Source organism: Falco peregrinus, chromosome 2, assembly GCF_023634155.1.
Source record: "Falco peregrinus isolate bFalPer1 chromosome 2, bFalPer1.pri, whole genome shotgun sequence".
In the NCBI taxonomy this organism is placed as follows: domain Eukaryota; kingdom Metazoa; phylum Chordata; class Aves; order Falconiformes; family Falconidae; genus Falco; species Falco peregrinus.
The window spans coordinates 111,196,791-111,219,422 of record NC_073722.1 but is presented as its reverse complement, the minus strand read 5'-3'; the positions used below and the strand labels follow the sequence as shown (position 1 = coordinate 111,219,422).

Below are 22,632 nucleotides of genomic sequence, written 5' to 3'. Positions count from 1 at the left end.
AGGAGGGGGTATGGGCTTCGTTGCAGGGATTTCTGCTAGGATTTTTTATTTGTTTCTCCCTCTTGCTCCCTTCCCAACCTGAGGCAACCTGATCCTTGGCTTAATAAAATGCCTTTGCTGTTCTGGTTCAGATTAACTTCTCAATGATTAATACTAACTCACAGATGTTAGGAGACCCTGGATCTTCGGGTGAAATGATTACCCATTGTATTAAAGCGTACACTTCATGGAGGAGGAGAGCCACAGAAGCCCCTAGTTCTGTTATAAAACACAAACAGCTTGTTGATCAGCAATAGTGGCATTTTCATAGGGCTTACTTGGTGCTGGAGACTGGCTATGATGAGATGTCTGGCTGGGAGAACATCAATACTATCCAAGAGTTTTTCCCAAAACTTGGAAACCATTTGTCTCTGAAAATTTTTCCCTGCCCATCTGCTCAAAACAAAAGATAGCAGGCTTATGCCTTTGAAATTTGAGGGCTCAGCTCCTTTCCAACCGTTAAGTTTTCCCCAACTTTAAGTTGGGGAAAAGTGCGTAACTGTGTATTTCTTACTGCTGTAACTCTCAGCTTAACTCGGAACTGCCACAATAGGAAACTTTCAAATCAACTTGTTCCACACACCTCTGCTAAACAATAAGCATGTCAGCACACACACACAAAGACTTGCCTTTCCCACTTTTCCAGATGCCAGCTTTGTCTTGTCATCCCACTTCTGCAAGACGTTGTTCCGGTATGTCCTTAAGTCCGCATACCGCTTGGCTATGAATTCCGGGTAGTCCTCGAACTTTAGCTTTCGTTTTGGGAGGCTGCTCCTCTTCTCCTGGGTCTTCTCCACTTGCTCTTCATCACTACTGCTAGGGATTTCATCATCACTAGAACAAAAACATGCAGACTAAACACCCTACACCACTCTAAGACAGTATGTCTTTACAGCCCCTCCACTACCACCCATGCTTTTTTCCACACCACAGGGATATTTAGACCCATGGTTTAGCCCCTTCTCTGTTATCAGAAAGACTACAAAACAGACTTCCCACACTGGCAGAACGAATTCAGATGGTCATTTGTGCAGATACAGCAGCAACTGACCAGCAGAACAGCAGAGAGGCCGCACATTGTCCTGTTTGTGGGAGAGTTGGAGGCTTCTTCAGTCTCAGATTCAGCTTCAGAAACATCTTATTTTGTGTCTTATTTTGTATTTACCTCTCAGGTTTTGACTGCTTTCCATCTACCAGATGCCTCGTGCCTGGGTATTGATAAAGCAGCTCATCCTGAAGTTCCACTAATACTTTCAGCAACCCCTCTATGGCTTTACAACCTGCAGAACAAGAGACACACGTGACAATTTCCCACTGATCCTTGCTTCTGATGAAGACTTAGCTTTGTAGTGCTTAGTTTCTCTTCTTGAATCTGAATTTCTGCCTCAGCTTCTGCATGTCCCATTAACTGTTTTTCTCTGATCAGTTAGAAATGTGGTTTTATCTTCAAGCTGATTTATAGCTGTTAATGTCAAACCACAACGCTGGGAAAGAACACTTCTTGCCTAAAAAGGGAGGAGAGGAGGCAGGACTGCCTTCTAAACATCTGCCTGGCTGCACATGGGGAGTACACCGATCTAATGTTTCATCAACAAACATTCAGACTGCAAAGCCTAAAGGATTGACATACTGAAGAAGCACTATGTGCAGAAGCGTCTAATGACACACATATGACAACAACCTTTTTTGCCGACTCACTCATTTCTCTCCTGTGTTAAATTCTACAGCAGAGGCCAGCCTTAGCTCAATAATACAGAGCAACACAAGGGAAAATGTATATACCTACACCCAGTCTAAACTCGACCTCTGACTTTTCTGTCTTGTACACAATGTGCATGTTATAGGGAGCAGAAAGAGGGAAGGCAAGAAGAAAAAACAAATTCCTGCAGGGCTGTGACTACCGCTGGTTTCTACACCACTGTACTTACCACACAGGAGGTATAAGAAATTAGATTGTAAATAAAATCAAATGTAGCAAGATCTGATCTATGGAGGAAACTTAAACAATGACCTGGCAAGTTTAATGAGAAGATTCTGATCAGAAAAGCAGAACTGCAGGCCCAGAGATCCTTAGAAAGAGAGAAAGTGAAGAAAAAACTGGGGTAGAGAGGTGTACAAAACGATCAGTACGTGAAGGTTAGTTTTACAGGCATGAGGAGTTGCTTTCCAGGGTATTTGCAGATACAAATCCTGAATGTATATCTGATGCTGTGCATCCAAAGGCTTTCACAGCTGACCATTTTCCGGTATCTGTGCAGATGCAGAGAAAACAATCTCTGTTCCAATGATCCTATGTTCTCCAAGGACACACAGTTGCAGCTGACTGTGGGAGGGGTTAACTGCACACTGTTGCAGCATCTGTTCTTTAAAAATACTTCTTTTGTGGCAACCAACAAGCCTCCCCGCAGAACGCTCTGATATAAAACAAGTGTTTGTCTAGGCCTACACAAAGTCTCCCTTTGTACATTGCTACGCATCAATCACAGGGTCAGCTCTCACAGGTAAAATGCTTAGTGTGCTTCTACCCAAAAACCTAAACTGAACTTTACACAGGTTAATTTATATTTACCTGACACTGGCGTAATGCCTTCTGCTTTTACAAAGAGGCACCGCAGAAAGAAGAAATGCGCTGCTTGGATAAATGTAGCACACCACTTAAGGATCTGTTTTCTTTGCAGGATACATTCAGGCCAGCTTGGCTTCCCTCCCACCCACCCAGAGCGAGCGTCCTCACAGGGCAGCTGTACCTTGCGCTGACAGAGCACCTGGATTTGTTCCGAGGGCAGGAGGAGCACTGTGGTGCTGCGATGTTCCCCAGAGCTTCCCCTGGTACCTCTGCGGCCAGTTCCTCCACTGACATGAAGTCTGTGGGGCTGCTCTGCTTAACTCCCAAACCTGTTTCTTTCTTTGTAGTTAGCATAAAAGAATGGAGAGGACTTTTCACCACCTGATTTTTTTTCTTCATTTGTTTTTTTTAATGGAGGACACTGAGATCATGGGTGGGGTGAACAGCAAATCTTCATCAGCCAAAGACAGTGCAAGCAGAAATCAGCCCAGAGCTCAGAGGTCTCAATCTCCCGCATGTTACCACTGTGATATTGCTCGGTTGTCACCATCTTCAGATAAATTACGGCCTGACCTCAGTAACAGGAATGTCAAGGAGAAGATGTTTTAAAATTTTTGTTGCGCGTCAGCTGTTGGACCCCTCCTCCCCCAGCCCGCAGTTCATTATAGATATGTTCTGACAACTCTTCTATATAAACCTATTAACGGATTAGGTTTGCTGTACTTGTAAAACAGTCGTGTGTTAACATCAAAACAATTCCAAGAGACAAACAGACAAAAGCCCTTAAAAATGCATTTGTTGTATGTGTCTGCAGCTAAAGTGTCACTTGCAAAAGGAACGTGCCCCCACCCTAGCCTGAGTGCACAGCTTACAACAGCAAAATCTTTCCCACTGCCTGTAACACAGCTAAATGTCCCCAGAGCTTCTGAAACTGTTTATTTTCTACCCACTGCCTACCCTCCAGCAGCAGTGCTAATGCACCCCAGGCGGCTTTGATCCTGTCAATTACAACTGGAGTAGCACTCCAGCTCTTCTGGGGTATATCAGGGCCACGGCAAGCAGGCAAGGAATAAAGACAGGCTCAAGCTCCCCCAGGCTATGAGATATGGACCCCAACAGAAGTGGGGATGGGGAGCAATTTTATTTGGAGTGAAGGGGATGGAGAGGGCAGGCAAGACAATGACTGTGGCGTCTAACCAGGTGGGAGGGCTAATTATTCCAGATAGTGGCTTCATCATGAGCCTCTTACAGCTGGGTAATTTCCGTGTTTTCAGTTCCTGTGTATTTAATAGCATTATTGGATGGCATTCTCATTGTTACTGTTGGCTGCTTAAGTGCGCTGTAAACTCAACTTCAGAAGCCAAGTGTCACCCTCCCCTGCCCTCTTCCCATCCAGCCCTGCCCTATCCATTTCATGTTTAATTCCAGAAGGGACTGTTTTCTTCCCAGTCTCCTCTCTCTCTTCACCTTCTCTTCCCTCTAATGCCCTCATCTGCCTTTACACTGTCTGCTTCGGGGAGAAGACTGAATCTATCAGTGAATGAAGGCAGCATAAAACAAAACCATTTCATAGATGCAAACTGTGTCATTTTGAAAGAAAGCCGGATGCTAACCCTCCTGCTCTCCTACCCGCTCCAGCACATTTTTTTTTAACGCTGCTCCTTGTCTGAAACAGACAATTAAACAGAAAAGAGCCACAAACATGGAGCTTTCAAGCACGCTAGTACATTAAGGCAACCAACTAGCAGCTTTCACATGTGATAACCATCAGGTTTGTACCTCCTGCTCCCTTCCCCGCTCTGTTCACAGAACAAAGCCAGCGATACCTTCTAAGAGCACAGGCAATGCCAGCCCTGACCATGTAGCAGGGGCCTCCCACCGCCATCAGCTGTGCGAAGCCCTAGGCAGTCCCTGATTTTCAGTTTCTAAAGCTTTCGGGACCAAGAAAGTATTGACACTAGGGTTTTCACAAGCATCACAAACTGGCCAAGGCTGAGGCAATGCTGTTCAAGCTCTGCGACTGCCCTCCCATCACTCATTCACCATCAGGAAGATCCTGATGCCAACAGCTTATGCCCAGAACTACATGCACTAACTGCCGTCAGCACCACTTCTGGGAGTTGCTCTGTTGTGTTCAGCCAGCAACTGCAGCTTAGACATCCCCAGCTGCCCCTTCCCAGCCCAGTGCACCCAGCAGCACTCAGTGACTGCAGGCACAGCACTGCCAAAGCAGCTGAACTACCATAAATTGCAGTAAGTAACCCCCCCACACACTTGACTTCACAGGCATAGCTGACCACCCCAGTTAACCCCTCTGTGCCTCTCCCATCGTTTCTCTCCTCCTCTCTGCCAGCAGCTTTGCTGCATCTCTCTTGTAACCTGCACTGCAATGTGACAGGGTAAATATTCCACCTGATATGGACATCAGTGTCATAACTGACATGTTTAACATTGGGCCAATACATTACCAGCAAGAAATTACCAGCAAGTAACTCCTTTTCCAGGAGTTACATCTGCACGTCCCACCTGTGTTTTTTGAGGACAGGTGGCTCAGCACTGCCTTAAAAGCAAAAGAAGCTGGATCCCTTTATGACATTTCAGTACGAGCAACTGAAATCCCCAGAACAAGAAGTCATACTCTGTGCGTAGGAGAAGCCAGCTACACCCAGGACAACAAGCAACCCCTCCTTCCACCAAACCTTTTCTAAAGCTGCCATTTGGGAAAGAAAAAAGGATGCTGAGTGGCATCTATCTGCAGCTGCTCCAAGAACACAGAAACGTGGTTTGAATATAACTTCCAGCTTAAATAGGACTCAGAGTGTCTGTAGTGAGATGCTAACTTGTAAGAGTCACTTTTAAGAGTCCATGGGAGCCCCTTCATTTTGTGTACAGGAGTGAAAAAGTTGTTCCAGATCCAGCAGACAGCATATCAATCCACCAAGAAAGCTGGGAGCCAGTATCAGTAAATCAAAGTGTGCCTTTCTGTTAATACTCTCTCATATGTTCTCATTTTATACATCCCTTCACCCAGTCAGAAAGTAGCCCTGGAGTATTTAGCTCCATTCAGGGATAGCACTGCCATGTATCAAAGTGTCAGGAGACCCACCAGAGATGAAATCTGTCCTACTGCTCTCAAACCACAAAAATCAATTTTGTCAATGCCAGTGGTTACGGACAAACCGGCTGTGCTGCTGGCATCCCCCTCGGTGTGGGGTAGCTCCAGGGTGCAGCGCACCAACCCCACCAGGCGCTCCCTCTCCAGCCCTCTCTGCACGCAAAGGGCAGCTGTGCCTCCCGCTGCCACTGAAACCTAAGAGCTGCCGCGCTGGGGACTTGCAGGCACGATGGCTTCTGTGCTCGCCTATTGCTGTAAGTTCAGCATTTCTACAGCAAGGCAGCTTCCTGCGCAGAAAAATATCTGCGCTCTTTTTCATGACCTCTAAAAATGGGGTCTCATTTCATCTTCCCAGGCAGCTGCGGAGAGCGGCAGCTGGTGCGGAGCAGCAGGGAGCGGCCTCACGCAGAGACACTTTAAGTCGATGGAAAAAAGCCAGTGCCTCAAGGCCAGGCTTTCAAAGGTATTCACAGAGAGCCAACCAGTGGGATTCCCAAAACTGCTCCACCAGGCAAACTCCTCCCCGCCTGACCCTGCTGCATCCATCCAGCAGATCCGGAGTAAAATGGTTAGGGACAGAATCCTAAAAAGTGGGGTGAAAACTCCCAGGATTTTCACACCATTGTTTTATGTTTGTGGCACCTTCCACAGCTTAATGGGGCAGGTGCTCCCCTACAGAACAGTGCCTGCCTGCTACTGAGTCCACACTGTATGCGAACACAAACAGAGCATCGTTACCATGATGTACTAGCATGGAACACCACACGCACAGGACACGGCTGCAATTCAGAGCCCACGCCGAAGCTGGAAATTAACTACCGTTTCCCCTCAATTAAATCTGAGGATCTGGCATCCCAGGAATATCATCGGCATGCAAGCTTTTAATCTTCCATGTACCTCCACAGGCTGCATGAAGTGCTTACACAGAAAAGCTGGAACAATGCTGGTGTCTGAACCATGACACACAGAGCAAAAGCTGAGCTGCCCAGCACTGGGAGAGTTTCCCCTGCCACCATGGAGAGTCACCGTGTCCCTGCACGGAACAGGCACAGTGCCCAGCCCACCGGTCACACTATGCAAATAAATAGAAGGAGAGGAATCAAGCCTCTTTTATTTTAATAGCCGTACATAATGAAGAGTATCTTTATCTGGTACATGCGTTTATCCCAACATTCAGATGAAGAGGGGAAATTTTCACTCCTTTCAAACGACTGTGGGACAGGAGTTAAACTACAGGTCAAAATGGCACTCAATATGCTGGCCTGAGAACAATACTTCTCATTCAAATCCACAAGCCAGCCACTTGCACTAGTCATCCCCAGCAATTAATCCCCCACGAAACACGTTTGATTAAATCTTTTCAAGCAAATCCTTTGCTTTGCTTTTGTTAGTTCACTTCTTGTCAACATCTATTAAAATATGCCTTTAATTCTCCCACAATCTTAAAAAACACCGATTCCACTGTCTTCAACTTTAATCAACTGTATGGCCGGCATTTTTCATTTCATAATAATGTGCTGTTTGGAATTCAAGAGGCAGGCTCAACATCAATCATTCGGCAAGAATTTTTCCACTGCAATAAATATGCAAATGAGGAAAGCCAGTCAGTCGTATTTCAGGCCCGACTTGCTAGTGTTTTAAAAAAGACACAAATTTATTAATTGCCGTTGGCCAGCGGAATCCTATTACTTTGGGCATTGATTACAAAGCTGTGTGAGTGATTATTGTGCAACTCGCAGGCTATCCAGGCATGAGGAAAAATTATTAAAGCAAGGCAGAGATTATCAACTCAGAATAACAATAAGCCTTAACATTTTAGGCCTCTAACTTCTTCAACAAAGAATTACGCCAGAGCTCCAGTGTATCATAATTCTGAAGTCTGTCAGTATTACTTTTGGAGCTTGCTCTATATTCCCAACAGCAGAGCAACATTACCAGCCAGGAAAAGGCGGGGGGAATTCCTCCAGGTATTGCATCTTAAACACAGGGCTTTGGACAACAGCTTTTCTGTAATTCCCGCTGCATAACTAACCCTAGGAGCAACAACATGGTGCAGGCAGGACTATCACTATCTTCAGACAGTGAACATCCTGGTGCCCCAAACCCAAGATGGCACAGAAGCAGAAGGCTACTGATAAGCATCAGACAGAAGCTACACCAGCCAGCCTAGAGCCCTCTGGCAGCAGAGAGTGATCTGATTTTTTTTAGAGGTGGTATAGTTACATACACATTTCTCACGCACTTAAGCTGAATCCTAGCACAAAGCACTTGTAAATCTGTACAGGTCATTTTAGGGAATTATGGGAGTAACATTCCCTTCATGCTTCCCAAAACACCAAGATTGTGGAATTTTATCAAATGACAGTAGGAAAAGGTCGACTTTTCTGCCAATTGCAATAAAAAGGTCTGCTCCACACCGAAGGCCCAATTTGCTGGTTCCATTGGAATGCAAATGATGCAAAGCCTTTGCAGAGGGGAAAATTGTATTCCTTCAGCACAAAGGAGCCAATGCTGCAAACCTCTTTCACACAAGCAGTTCAACTGACTCCCAAAGAGTTACAGAACAGACTCAATTTAGCCCTTTCACTCTAATATGACTGCATTTGACAGTAAGGACAACAGGATCAGACACAGATGAGTTTGCTAAAAGTAAAGAAAATAACTAGATGCAACAACAGAATAAAAGGTTTGGTATTCAAGGATTTTATTAGTGGGGACTGGGGGAGGGGGAAAGCTGAGAAGGGAAAGAGAAACACTTCCATGAAGTTCATGCTCTACTGATTTGCCTCAACCATCATCTCCTGATATCAGTCCAAACCAGGGAGGGGATGGGGCTTGTAAAAATGAGATTTATAAAAACTGATGTTTTACATTACTGTAAATGTAAAGAAGCTGACAGCATGCACTCCCGTCTCTGCGAGGCAGGAATCCCCAAGTACATATGCAAGAATGAGAAAGGAAGAGGAAATGTGAAATTTCATAGTTATCTAGATATTAAGGCCAGAATGGAACATTAGCCCATCTAGACTGACCTCTCCACATAATACCAGGCCATTAATTATATTTATCATGACAAGCACCGAGTTTCCATCTCAAGGTAACCAATTGCCAATTAATCCGAGTTAGCTGACATTTGCACATGCTTGTCTGGATGCTCTGCAAGCCTTTGTTTCCCTGCATCTTTTTTGTGGAGTATACAAGCTAACATGCACAAGTATTTAGCTAAACTCAATTTAATTAGCTACTAATTATCCTGGGAAGCTCAAGTGTAGGCAAACCTATTTGATGTGCTTTAAGTGTGGTGTAATCCCATGGTCCAGAGTTTGGCTGTACGGGATCAACAACTACGGACTCTCCTACCATTTCTTGCACAAGAATTCATGACAGCTTTAAAGTAAACCTCAAACGCCAATAGTGTCCAACACGTATGGCTATGGAGATAACCTACAGAATGGGAGCATTTCCTTTTTACCACATCTGTACAAGAGAAGCAGACAAAAATTCCGCTCAAAAAAGACTAAATACCACACTTGGCACTCAGTGAGGAAGGGCAAGAGGGTTTTTTTTTCTGGAAAAAAAAGTCCCAAACTATACGTGAAATAAACATCCAGCACTTCTCCACTACCTCCCACACAGAATTTCTGAACAATTCACAGACAGTAACAAGAAGTCACAAAACATTTTCCTGGGACCTTGCAAAGCCCAAATTCTGCACATGCACAAAACATCACACACCCCCATTACCAAACCAAACACACACGAACAACAACAGATCTCCAAAACCAAGACCTGTGCCTTTGTCTAAAGCGTCTCACTTTGTATCTCTACCATCTCACTTGCTGGCACATATGCAGAATGGCCAACCGTGAGCCCAGGAGTGTATCACCCTTACTGACCCCAGTTTTTACTAAAAGCTCTCAATGGCACAGGATCATTACAGTAAAATTTCTAGAAAAGGCTCCAATTCATTCATTTATTTCAGTTGAGAGAAAAGTCTTCATTAATGTCAACAGGCTTTGGCTCAGTCCCAAAAGGAGTTGAATAGATTCTTCATTAGATCAGAGAGGAAAGGTGAAATTTGGGGACACCTGCATCCACATCCATTTAAATCAAATTCAACCCTGCATGAATCGACAAGCATGATGTTTTTTGTATTCATAAAGTGTCTAGACTAATACAATTCAATTAAAATGAACTACCAGTTTTAAGTGGGCTAGATCTGATCACAATAATTTACACTCAGGCTTGAAACTCAGTTCTGCTGTCACACATTTGTGCAGGCTCCCAGTAAAATCTTCAAAGCAAGAATATATTTAAGTCCATGATCTTGCCTAGCACCAATTAATCCTGTAACTGCTCTGTGCCTCTGGAAACTGTGTAATCTCCCTGTGCCTCAGTTCCTCCCCCACTCCCCTGTGACACCTACCCTGCTCTGTACTAATGCATTATCATCTCCAGATGTACGTATGGATGCATTTTAGTTTTAAAAGTAATCCACAAATACAGATGATAACAAAATTATCAGTGAATTATTGGCAGCCGATTCCTGCAGGCTTCTCCGAAAAATCCGGAGCCTGTGTCAACAAAGCACATTTCATCTGACAGCTTTTCTCTAACCAGATGTGTAAAACGACAACCAGGTGCAGCCAAGGAGCGAGGCAGAGGGTGAGCCCATCAGACAGAGCATGCTGCACAAGTGGAGAGGAGGATGCGTAGAAGTAAACAGGTTCTCCAGTACCTAAAGCAGGCTTATCTTATTCAAAGTTAGTCAATGCTTAATGAGCTTCTTCGACATGACTTACCTGGATGTTGTACAGAATGTAGTTACTACTTTTTTTAAGGACCAGGAATCAGAGGAACAGAACCCAGCAAAAATCCTCTATTAAAAAGACACTGAGAACCAACAAACAAACATACACTGAAGAGATACTAAATAGAATCTCTCCCAGTGTTGAGTCCCTTTTCAGCAAAATATTACAGAACCAACTCAGAAGAAAAGAAAGATACTAAGTGTTAAGCATTTATACAGCAATGTTTAATATGCAAGAATGTAAAACCAGAAAACACATGGCATCTTTGGAGGTCTCCTGCTGGCAATGAATGTAAGTGGGATTCTTAATCACATCCTTAAGAGGCCTCATCCACAAATGTGCTGTTCAGTCACAAGCCACAGATATTTGTCACGGGAGCAGTTAACCAACCTGGCGTACCAAGAGCCCAACTCAGGCAATTACTAGAAAGGTCCACACAGCTCCAGGTGGAAGCATAGTCCTTTGCCAGCACTCTGGCTACAAATGCACCTATTTCCCCCCCCCGAAACAGACTTTTCTGGGTCAGGAAAAGTGTTTGCCTGGACCTCACATTACAGGAATAAAAAAGTCAGCATCTCCTTCATCTCCCAGAAGACAACAAATGCCCAGCCTTGTGCAGTCCCAGGCAAGTCCTGCAAAGTTCTGGAAGTGCTCCTTTTGGCTCTACTTTTTAATAAAACAGGATTAAACAGCAACCTCCAGCTAGCTGCACCTCAGACACGTAACACCTTAAGGGTAACTAATAACTAAGCAATATGTAATACAATTTATCCAGCAACTGACTCTGAGCTGAAGAAACTGGCTATGGTAAGATTATTCATATAAGGATTGCTTCCTACAAACTTTCCACATAGCTCACACTCGTTTCCCTTGTTTCATCTTTCCACATCTTTCTTTTGAATAAATTTTCTTCACAGCACCCCATTTAAAACACATGTTGAAGGATGTAAAAGTTGCACGCGGTCTACCATTCTGCAGTCCACACTCAGTATGGAGAAGGAAAGGCAGGACTGGGAACCACTGTTCAGGCAGCAACTGCCATTTCCTATTTCAAGGTGTAACTGCACCCCTAGAGCGGCCACAAAGAAACACGCTATCTGCAACACCATACAGGCTGCAAGGAGCACTGCTGGTAGGATACTGGTCTCCATCACTGCATTTAACTTATTCCCAAGAGGCAAGAATGCACTATTCTACTGTCCTCAGGCCCTGGTGCAGTCTGCTTCTAGAGCGAACAAGGTCACGGGCTGCAGCATCGCTCATCAGCCTGCTGTGCTAACTGCAGCACTCTTCAACGCCCTGACTCCAATACAAGCTCATCTCTTTTGTGAGCCCAATGCAACAATTCTTCTGGAGGAATTTCAAAGGGGATACCACAGAAATGCTCTATAATGGGGGAGACAATGTTTTTTCTGGATAATGCACCCTCCTTGGACACAAGGAACACTGGTATTGTGTTCCATGCATGGATGCAATGCCACTAGCTCGCAGCCACAGAGGATGTCCATGGATGAATCGTCTAGGGTAACATCACAGTCATCAGGAAAATAAGACCTAGCTGACTACAGGGAATACAAATCAAAGTTCAAACATCACTGTCAGTTAAGAAAAGATGCACAAATTTCAGCAGAATTTAAAAAGCTGTATACAATTCTGTATCTATTAGCAGTAGACAAGGCACTGTGCTGAAAAGTTCAGGCCGCTGCTAAGCAGAGCTCACTGCTGCTGCTCCATTAAAACATTAATAATCCAAGCAGGTTTGGGGATAATGGCCTTGCAAGCACATGGAGCATTTAATTTGATTTTTTTTTTTTGATTCACTTTATTCAAGTTTATTTTCTTATTGATCACAAACCTTTGTATAACTTCTCCACAGCTCTACAAAGTGTAAATAACAGTTAATTTTTGTTGTCCCCACTTTCTGTTCCTTCAGCAAGCAAATCCATTCTTACAGACCCTGCATATCTACTTTTACCAAAACCAGCATTTTCTCCATTTCTCCATAACAATTTATCTCGAGCTTATGCTGAAAAATAGAAATGCAGGATTCCAGTATTTTCTCTTAACCCACTGACAGATTAAGTCAAAGCAAAAAAACAACCAACCAACCAACAAAAAACCACAACCACACAAAAATTCAGCCAGTAGTGTACATTTCAGGGACCTATTGAACTCTTGGAAAGTGAAAGCATATACATATGAAAACATATACAACTACTCGTCCCTCTAAAGTCTTGCGATTTCCACCAGCATCTTGCCTTCCGCAAGATCCTCACCCGAGTTCCCCTATGTTTTTAACTCCTCATCTTGCCAACTAAAAACTTAAAATAACATATTACACTATTTAAAAGCTAGATTTCCCAGCTCTTTTTGTGGAGCATAAATTACTAGTCACTGAAAAATTCCCAGCTTAGTATTTTTAACCAGAATTATAAAGAGAAAGTAATTAAAATAGCAGAAACAGAGCTACATGACTGTATCGGGAAGCCTAGCTACCCAGGGCACATAGAACAATAGCTTCTAGCCTTTCTCGATTGAGAGATACCATTTCTTAAAGCTCCTGCTGCCCCCCTGCCCCCCAGTTAGCTGTGAGGGTTTTGTCACTGTATCAAGATTTAACATAACAAGCCTCATACCTAGGAACTGTTAATTCCTGACATTGGATGTGGCTTCACTAATGTTGCTTCCACCTCTTCTTTGGCTCTTTCTTGCCCTTGAGGTAATTTTTGGTGACATTTTCATGAAATCCACTCCTAACCTTCCTCCCCCTTGAAAACATACACAGAAATATGAATGGCAGGCATGCAATCTGTGCAGAGACACAGCACAGAAACTTGCACCTTGCACTCTTTTTCTATGTAAATAATGCAAGGATCCTGCGGGAACATGCCAGGGATTGGAATTTTTAATTAATGGGTCTCTTTAATGTGCAAATCAGGAGCAGATTGCAAATTCTGACTTGCATTGATTATGAAAAACATTAATTGAACGTGCAAGACCCCAAACAGAGGCAACATCTCAAGCCCTGGACTAGACTGGAAGATACGGTGCAAGAGAATACAAATGTATCTTGGAGAAACAGACCACTCCAGGCAGCAGCATCTCAGACACGTAAGCTGTGGGAGTTCACGTGTGCAGTGCATTAAACGTTAAACATTTGCACCACATTCCCGCATTCAGCGCACAGCCACTGTGATTTCAGTATTAAAAACCATTCAGACTTTCTCCATGGATGCAAAACAGGAATAAACATGAGCTCCATGACCACAGTTCGGTCTCCAATTTGTATGTAAAAAGGGGTGACAGAAAAAAATCTGGAATATAATTAAAGATTAAAAAAAAAAAAAAGGAAAGAAAAAGTAAGACAGTGCAAACAAAGCAATGCTGTCTCTTTAAACAGAAATTCATCCTATATAAATTATGGCCATAAACTTTTCCTGCAGTGCAGCCTAATTAATTCTTGTTCTATACACAAAGGGAAATGCTGGGTGACAAATGGGTGTGAAGCCTGAAAGCTGCCAGGTCTGCAAAACATTTTCTACTTCAATTTATAAGCAATTTTGCAGTAAATCATCCACCAGAACCTGAGATCTCAGGAATCCAAGACTGTCCAAAGCACACTGTATCATTTGTTTTTTAAAAATTATTTCATAAAAGATTACAAAAATAATAAATCAAACACTTGAGGTTTTGTAACCTCCAATCTCAAAATTTGGAAAACATGCACGACCTTACCATTTTCACTCAGATCTGGCTTTAAAACTGCAAATTCTGTTGAGCATTGCTGTCTACTCTTTAACACAATTATACTCAAACCCTCAGGGAATTTCCCTACCACCACTGGCTGCATCAAGGGTTGTCACAAGTGGGAGATACCAAAGAGGCAAATACTCGAAGGACCATTTTCCATTTCAAAAAATTCTTCCCTCCTGTGAGCATAGAGCAGAAATTTCATGAGAAATGGAAGGAATTGGGATAAGTCACTGAAAGCATTTGGGGCAGCTTTCAAAGACATGCAAGGGACTTGTCCAGGGCCTCAGAGAGACCGGGGTGCCAAGACCTGTCCGTGCCATCCTGCCTTCAGCTGGCTATAGTGTACACCCAGAGTCAGGACTTTTGGCACCAAATGCTTTGTGCAACTTGAACGCGAAATCATTTCCATGTACTCCATGAAGGTGACTGAAAGCACGCCAAATGTATTTTCTGGATTTGGAAAGAAGTGCTGAGGCTTCCCTGAAAGAAGAGTATCATCCAGTCCAAAACAGTGTCAATGTCACGATTATCTCAAGATTCAGTACTTACGAAGTCCTCTCTTCCACTCATCTTTTAAACTTTCTCCTGCACAGTTCTTCTAATTTTTCCAGCCTGAGGAATGGGATCCTACCCATAAGCTGGTAATGCAACTGGGATGAGAACTCAGGAGTCCACAAATGTTCACCCAGCCCATTACATCACTGTTCAAAATCGAGTAAAAAAAAATTTGTTTTTATAGAAGCCACTACACCAAACCACTTGATCAGCTAAAAACTAAGACTTTTACTGGAAGGTGATTTATAATAAGTGAGATTTTTTTTCCCCTTCTTGTAAATCGAGGTGCATCAATTCATGAAAGAACTTTAAATGTATCATGATGTATATTTTCAGAAAGGACTTTGTTTCACCTCCTGAACCAACAGGTCACAGCCCTGTTATCCAGGCAGAAGCTCTGTGAGTGACAATGTAACACAGCTCAGACTGCCCACCAGGTAAAGCTCTAGCTGTCGATTGGACATGAGTCCCTCTCACAGCGCCCAACACAGCAAACTGAGAGAAATGGGTCCTTGCCACGTAACACCAGCTACACCCCCTAGTCTTTCATAAGATCTTCACATATAAGTTTACTCCTTATTTCATGTTTGGCACTTTGTAACTTCTGCAAAGAGCATCTTTGCAAGGCAGTGAAAGGTAGCTGCACTGGACAATAGCGTAGCTTATAAAAAATTACTATTTATTGTAACCTACTTTATGTAGAGTTCCAGATTTAATTAAAATATAAATATATAAGTAAAAGAAGGAATATAACTTTCGTCCCTTAGAAAGCGCCACAGAACACTAAACAAGTGCAGTAGTAGAAGAATGTTCCTACATTCATTATTTTCTGGTCTGTCAGTCCGAGCACTTCCTCTGCTGAATTTGCACAGGTCCATCCAGCTTTATTTTCTTGCTGTCTTTACAGATGAAATACAGAACATGAACCCAGGCTACCAGAAACATCAGAGTGTACCAAGGCAACTTTCCTGTTCAGATTATGAGAAGAGGGTGGGCAGGGAATCACTGAGCAGTTATTAACAGTGGATTTTCCTTTAGTGTTCTGGACAACTGAGAGATTAGCCTCTCTGCTGTACCGTGTACAGTATTATACTCCATGTTCTTGGATGTATTTTGCTTATGGGAAATATCAAAATGTCAACCATTGTTTCTGTTAAAGGTCTTTAATGATATTGCATTTTAGACCTGTAATGAAACATGGTGCTCAGTGCAGTTTGTAATGCATCTCATTAAATACATTAATAACATGTATTTCACTGAAAGGTCAGCTTAGTATTGTTGGGAGTTTGCCTTTCTTTCTTTAATCATTTCATTTAAAGCAGCAGAGCTAACTTTAAAATATAAACTATCTCATCTGCTCTAACTGCAGATAAGCTGATTAGCTGCCATGTTCAAATCAGGCGTAAGCTGTAAGACGAGTCAAAACTTGGTGTAGGGGCAAGATTCAGGGTCAAGTTCAATGATTGTGGAAGTTCCTAACCCAGTTTTAAGATGACTTGTGCCAGCCCAGGCCAAAATTTCTCCACGCACAGGTATCGCTACAGCATGTACCGACTGGCACGGTGTGGCTGAGTGGATATACAACCACAGCCAGGCAGATGGCCCCAATGCACCTCCGGCCTTTAACATGAAAGGCTGCAGGCACCACTATGGTGTTTCCTACCAACTGGTTCCCATAAGGGAGCCTCTCGTGACGCTCCCCAGGGTGCTCACCTATGGGGCTCAAACGTTGTGGGAAGTCAACAGTATCTCAAGATTGGGAATGAAGAAATAGAAGTGAAAGGGATAACCACCCTGGCAAGCTTTAAAATGCTACTGAGCTTATCTTTATAATTCACAAATCACTGGAAGAATATCCTATGAAGTTCATTAATTTCTGATCAGTGTGATCAGAAAAAAGAACAATCTGTGCTCTGTAAATACTGTCATCTGTCTGGGTTTTGACAGAAAATAACATGTCAGGGAGGAATGGGCACCAACCGATACCTGAAGTAGTTAGCATTTATTCCTAAGGATAACATACCAGACATTTATCTCCCTGTGGATTTCCTTAAGACTAGAAAAAAAGGCGTCCAATCCTAAAAATTAAATAGACCCACAACACACTTTTATGGGGTTTTTGACTACTTTGCACTTATCAAGTGGAGCATGCACACTGTATTTGCCATATTGGAGAATCGAGTACAAATTTCATCAGTTTGGTATCATTAATAGTAATCCTAAAAAAACAAACAGAAGCAGCAGCTCCAAGCTGAAAAGATATTTGCTGTTGATCAAACAGCACAGGCCCTCTCCTTTGTGCTACATTACTCCTGGTTAGGGCAAATCTTTGTATTCACTGACCCAGCACAAGACTGGTACCACAAGGTGTCTCTGGACAAAGAAGCATCCTAACGCGGCACCCAACAGCAATAACCAAACCTATTATTTCTAAGATAGAGCACAAACCAAATTTGATAAGCAAGCTAGAAATCACAGCAGGACTTGAGCTGAGACTAACCAACAACACGTAAGTGATGACAGGCCACCAGCAGAGATCAACTAGGCATATACGCACACGGGTGACAGGAGACATTTTCTTTGGGGTAGCAAACAGTTTTTGGTTTCTGTTTGCACAGTATCTAATTAATGTTTAAGGCAATAAAAACCAACAGCTAATACTAAAGACATGCAACCCAAAGCCCTCACTTTCCCCCACAGGCAAAACATACTGGCTACAGCAGTCTAACCAAAGTAGAAAGGTTAAAGAATTCTTACAGTTCTCGACGGCATTGTCAAATTCTTGTCCACCTTCCTTTCTGAAGATTGGGTAGGTATCTGGCTGTGGAAGCCGGTTGACTGTCATGAGTGCCTTCTGCATCTTGATTCTCCCTTCCAATAATTGATCCCACAGTGCTTCATAACAAAAGAGAAAATAAAACAATTATTCAGCAAGCCAAAGCATTTGCTCCTTCTGAAGGAGCTGCTGACTTAACAGCACAGGCCCTCTCCTTTGAGCTAAATTACTCCAGGTTAGGGCAATTCTTTGCATGCGCTGACCCAGCACAGAATTGGTACCAGAAAACGTCTCTGGACCAAGCAGCATCCCACCCTATGGTCCTGACTGCAATTCTCTGATCCATCCCTTTGTTTTACTGTTAAAAGGACATTCTGCAAGTGGAAGTTTGATAGTTTAATAGGACAGATAGGAAGAAACTGCATTCAATATTATATTTTGAAAAGAAACAGAAGCAGTATCAGCATCATTGCACAGCACTACTAGCGTAGGATGTCCCCATCCCACAAATATATTCAGTACTGGTTCAATTAAGCCAGTGGATAAATGCACTTCATAACATGAGATTTTGCAGCAGCAGTGACATCAGCTTGCACAGCAGATTTGGCAGAACATTTGCAAATGACTAGGGCTGCTGTAGCATGCACATGCAATATGCTAACAGCATGTTAACATGGTGAAGCGGTTCCTAACATGGCCAGTTTCTATAGTGTCAGCAAGGTGAAAGTCTTGTCAAAACACAAAGCAAACATGCACAAACCTAGCTGGTTCCTCACAGCTTTTCCCTTTTCTACTTCTTCATCCTCTTGTCCTTTTGAGAATGTCATCACACCCCCATCATCTTCACTGTCTTTGGTTTCCTTTATATCAATGTGGTTTTCACTCCCATACTCCTCCTCCTCACTTCCTTCTTCCATGCTGGAATCGTCATCATCTTCCCCTTCACTGCTTCCTGTATCATCCATCCCCTCTGTAAATTTCTCAAAGTCTGTGATATTCTGGAAACTTAACTTCGATGCCTTAGCCTTGACAGACAGATCTGTCTCCTCATCATCTTCCAAGTCATCCTCCTGGTCACTGCCAGCACTGCTGGGCTTCTCCTTTGTTTTAGTGCCTAAGCTGTCATCCTCTTCTGAATCTTCGCTGCTGCTGTACCATTCATCTAATGCTTCTTCAGCTAACAATTAAAAGGGAAAAAAAATTATTTGCTTACCAGCAGAATGTGCCACTTTTGTAGGATGCATCATCAATAGCTAATGGTTTGGGCTACTTGAGCTCCAAATTCCATTTTATTTGGGTATGATGCTACTCTTTGTTTTGGCTAAAAAATGGAAATGCAAGGCCATATTCACAAAAAGATCTCAGCTCACATTTTCTGCACCACGATTAGTAGATCCATGGCTCAGCTTTCCCACTAAACAATGACATGATAAGCAAACAACATGGTCAGAATTTGCTATATGCATTTTTAATATAAGAATCTGTATATACTTGCAGTCCCCAAGATATATTGGCTTAAAAATGGGAGCTGTTTCTTTTCCTCCACACAATGTTCAGTCAGTGCATGAACCTCACCTTAAACTTAGTCACACTCTTTCCTCAATTTATAGAAGTGACCTCCTCTTTAGGATTTCCCTTTCCCTCAGGCCAAAAAATACAGCCTGAATTCTGGAAAGGCACTTCAAGATGTCCAACTTCATTGTATCTGTTTATTGCCCTGTAATGGGAACCTTAAGTTTGTCACCTCAGTTCAACAGACAGCACTAGCTCAGTTAACATGCCAACATCGAATTTTGATTAGTCTGTTGAAAAGGGGAAAGAAATGAGATTTCTTACCAGATCCTTCTTCAGACAGAGCATCACCCCAGAGTTCTTCCCTCAAAGCTTTGCGAGACGTAGCCTTTCCACTGTACCTTTTATCAGCTTCCAAGAGAGATGCTGAAACTTTTTTTCGTATGTTACCAACAGGCAAAATGTCATCTGCAGTTTCATCCTCAAATTTGTCAATCACTTTAGCAACTGTAGCTGTGGGGAAGAAAAAGAGAGGGAGGGGTGTCTAAACTGAAGAGAGCTTCAAATTACAAGTCGTTGCAGGAAGGGGCCACGGAAAACTCCTCATGCGCTACAAACAAACAGGTGAGCTGGAGGGCAACACGGCCTCACATGAAAGTCTGATTTTTGGGTTTTGAGAGGGAGCAAAGCTCTTTCCTGCTGGGCAAAGGAAAGCCAGTACACTAATTTTCTGCAAAGAGGGAAAGGTTGCTGGGGAATCAAAGGCAGAGAAAAAGCCTCAAAGCTGGGTTTTGTGTAGATCAACACCAGCCCGGCCTAGGAACCACTGAGGAAAGTAACACTTCAGACTTAGCAGAAGAGATAAGACAGCTCTAAGGGTATTTTCCAGAAAACATCTTGTGACCTCTCTGCAGCCAAAGGTGTTCTCCCACCTGACAGGTTAATCTTTGCAGGAGAAAGGGAGATGTTAACGGACCAATTTAAACGCCCCTCTCAGTACTCTGGACTGCTCTGTCTACACACTTGGTACCACAGGGCTCACCCACAATGCAGAGATTGATGTTTATTTACAAACGCCAAAAAAATCCTGCCGATTTTTTTTTTTAATGAATATTGCCTACATTTACACTTTCTTCCCTGACTCCTCTTTATTTCAAAGAACGCATATGAAGTGCTAAACAACCTAGACTTATCTAAGCCCTTCCACGGATTCACAAGGGTCTCATGAGAAGTAGAGTCCTCCAGGTGAAGGGCTCAGCGAAGCTGGAATGCCTTCACTCACTTCACGCTTACAGATTAAAAGAGGCAATTCAGATGCACTTTGACCTCTTGCTATACATACAAGCCATATAAATATGTCAACATTTTAGAAAGCCTAAACAGATAAATTAATTTCACTGTGGTTATTAATCTCTTTCATACCCATCTTCTCCAAGACAGAGGAATAGGACAGTCCAGCAAAGAAAACACATCATACTGTACTCCCTCCCTATTTTCATTCATGTGCAAGACACTCTGTATGCAAAATTACAGGGTTAGCTTTGTTCAACCAATTGAGTGATCCAACTGGCTGAACATCGCTAAGTGCTCTTTTAATGTGTGTTTGGAAATGTTAATGCCTCACATACAGTGTTTACTTGAAGCAGAAGCAGGGGGAAAGGAAAAAAACCTCCTGCTCATAACCAAAGCAACAAGATCTGGTCTAAATATTGTCACTCCAGGTACAGGAGGATGGTGAGATGCTCAGCACCAAGGAATGACCAGGCAAGAGGGGCAGATGCAGAATGACCTGTGACGTTCGACAGATCTTCTGGCCTTCTCAGTCTTGGCACCACTAAAATCACAGAATCATTTAGGTTGGAAAAGACCTTTAATATCACCAAGTCCCACCGTTAACCCAGGACTGCCAACTCCACTGTTACACCATGTTGCTAACACTACATCTACGCCCTGTATGAAGTCTGAAACTAAACTGTGATTACTAAAATGGGAAAAAGCCTTTGCTAACTACACTAATTTCCTCAGGGGTTACTAAAACGTTGCTTGCAAGATACTACTGCTCTCATATATGCTTGTATAGCAGAACCAGGGTAGCTGGCACAACGTTTACCACGACTTGTGCCTCGCACCTCCTAAAGCCAGGCGCTGCCTGCATGTGACGGTGAACTGGCTATCTCAAGAGGCGAGGCACCAGCCTGGAAACCTCGAAGATGACACCGCCACCTACATGTCACGGGGAACGGGACGAAACGTCTCAAAAATCACAACTAAGGCAAAACGAGGTCGATTAAAAATGTAAATTGACAACTGCTCACTGGCAAGTGTCAAAGGACACAGGTGCGGTGCGCTGCGGCCTGCTCGGGGCATGGGGTGTGCCGAGGGGGCTGCCACCACGCGCCGCGCCCCAGCGGGGGAAGCACTCCTGCCCCGGCGCTGTGCCTTTATGGCTCTTTCCCTGGCAATTTCCAGCCGGATCCACTCCCCGGTCTGGCCCCGCACAGCCTGGCCTGCTGGGAGCCTGCGTGGTGCTGAGGGGGCACCAGCCCCTGAGAGAGCCCCGATCCCCGAGGGAGCCCCCTGAGGGAGCGCCGGCCCCCGAGGGAGCCCCGATCCCTAAGAGAGCGCCGACCGCTGAGGGAACCCTGGCCCCGCCGCAGCCCCACTCCCGGGCTCCTGGCGGGCGGGGGCGGCCCGGGGCTGGGGGCGCAGCGGGGGGAGCGGCCCCGGCCCGCGGCTGACAGCGATGGAGGAGGCCGAGGGGCTGAGGGGGCCCCGGGCCTGGGCCCAGCGCCGCCGCGGCACCACGTGCGGCAGGTCCTGGCGGCGCCCGGGCCGCCCCAGCCCGCCCCCGCCAGCCGCGGCCGTTAAAGCCTCCTCCCAGACCTCCCTCACCTTCCTCCGCGTCGTCCTCGGGGTCGCGCAGGCTGGGCCGGGGGTCGAGCAGCTCCTGCAGCTGCTGCGCCAAGGGCGCCGCCATCTTCTCACGGGAGGGCGGGCGAGAGGGAGGGGCGGGGCCGGGGCAGAGCGGAGCGGAGCGGCGGGACGGGGCCGGGTCCTAGCGCCCGCCCGCCCGACGGCAGCGCAGGGGCCGGGGTCCCGGGGCCGCCGTGGCTGGGGGGGAGCCGGCCCAGCGGGCCGCGGGGCTTCGCCAGGGGCCTCGGGGCTGAGGTGCCCAGCCAGGGAAAACAGCGATAAATAAAATTACCCGCCTCAATACTGCCCTGGTACTGGTGCAGCAGCAACGCTCTGCTGTATAGTTCCGAATACTGCAAGTATTTCTTTTAAGTCAGCGTTGCACTTCTTTTAGCGCCACTGGCTGCACAGAACTGAATTAATAACTGAATTAACGAACTCCTTGTCCCGTAGGGTAATGTGTGGTGGCCGAAGGCTGGGTCCCTCGCCTGCTGGAGGGCAGGTGCTTCGGCGAGCCCCAGGCCTTGCACACTGGTTACACCAGGTGGATCCTTACACCAGGGTTAGTCATGCCAGGTGGATCCTTACACCA

At 44.6% G+C, this 22,632-nt stretch overlaps 1 protein-coding gene across 1 annotated transcript in view; it reads right to left on the bottom strand.

The window, feature by feature from the left end:
• The window catches only part of AATF (apoptosis antagonizing transcription factor), a 55,146-nt gene extending 33,022 nt beyond the window's left edge, over positions 1-22,124 (bottom strand). Inside the window, exons 1-6 of the mRNA XM_055795458.1 lie at positions 22,020-22,124; positions 19,452-19,640; positions 18,376-18,792; positions 17,597-17,734; positions 1,205-1,319; positions 669-873 (exon numbers count right to left, since the gene is read on the bottom strand). Coding sequence (XP_055651433.1) covers positions 669-873; positions 1,205-1,319; positions 17,597-17,734; positions 18,376-18,792; positions 19,452-19,640; positions 22,020-22,104 — 1,149 coding nt within the window. The 5' untranslated portion in view covers positions 22,105-22,124. The remainder of the gene's footprint in view (positions 1-668; positions 874-1,204; positions 1,320-17,596; positions 17,735-18,375; positions 18,793-19,451; positions 19,641-22,019) is intronic.
• Between the last annotated feature and the right edge of the window lie 508 nt (positions 22,125-22,632).